Below are 958 nucleotides of genomic sequence, written 5' to 3'. Positions count from 1 at the left end.
AATAGGTGAGCAACGAGAGGAAAAGAGAAGAGAGGAAGTACGAGGGGGGAAAAGAGATACGTAGTAGTAACAGAGGAAGAACGAGAGGGTTAAAGCGAGATACGTAGTAGTAAAGAGGAAGAACGAGGGGAAGAGAGAGAGTGGTAGAGGGAGAAACAAAGGGAGGAAGTAGAAGAATAGGTGAGCAACGAGAGGAAAAGAGAAGAGAGGAAGTACGGGGGGGAAAAAGAGATACGTAATAGTAACAGAGGAAGAACGAGAGGGTTAAAGCGAGATACGTAGTAGTAAAGAGGAAGAACGAGGGGGGGGAATGATAGAGGAAGAGAAAGAGATAGAGTTGCGTCGGAAAATATGAAGTTACGAAAAACTACTTACAATTGGAGACGCTGCGTTCGAAAAAGAAAGCAATCAGAATTTTGGATAATTCTGACTATCTCCTTTTTCTTAATATACAATATATGTACACCACTTCAAACACCCTATATGCACATACACACACAAGAACACAGACATATGTACATTTAATATGTAAATTTTCAGATTAGTCATCTATGTAATTGAGCAATGCATGCATTTCCTTTGGATAATAATTTGTTCTGTATGTGTAACTGTGTGTGTGTGTCTTATTCAGTTCTGTACTGTGTCTTTTGTTTCTATTTATACCTAGGTATTGGAGGAAGTGGTCGACAGAGTGTGACCAAGCTGGCTTGCCACATGGCTGAATATGACCTTTTTCAAATTGAGATAACACGTAATTACACTAATAATGAGTGGAAGGAGGATTTGAAGAAGGTTTCTGTCTCTCTCTGTCTCTCTCTCTCTCTCTCACTGTTTCTTACTTTTTTCTTTTCTGATTCATTCACACATGTGCATGCTTATATACATGCATGCATACATGCAAGCACTCATTCTTTCTTTCACTCTCCTTATATATATATATATAAATATATATATATAT

At 38.1% G+C, this 958-nt stretch overlaps 1 protein-coding gene across 3 annotated transcripts in view; it reads left to right on the top strand.

Moving 5' to 3' along the window:
* The window catches only part of LOC106876428 (dynein axonemal heavy chain 3), a 158633-nt gene that overhangs the window by 73682 nt on the left and 83993 nt on the right, over nucleotides 1-958 (top strand). For all 3 annotated transcript variants that reach the window (XM_052969758.1, XM_052969757.1, XM_052969759.1), the window contains exon 28: nucleotides 668-792. In XM_052969758.1, coding sequence (XP_052825718.1) covers nucleotides 668-792 — 125 coding nt within the window. The remainder of the gene's footprint in view (nucleotides 1-667; nucleotides 793-958) is intronic.

Source organism: Octopus bimaculoides, chromosome 7 (assembly GCF_001194135.2).
Source record: "Octopus bimaculoides isolate UCB-OBI-ISO-001 chromosome 7, ASM119413v2, whole genome shotgun sequence".
NCBI classification, from domain to species: Eukaryota; Metazoa; Mollusca; class Cephalopoda; order Octopoda; family Octopodidae; genus Octopus; species Octopus bimaculoides.
The sequence above is the reverse complement of the archived record's forward strand: the minus strand, read 5'-3'. Positions and strand labels throughout refer to the sequence as shown.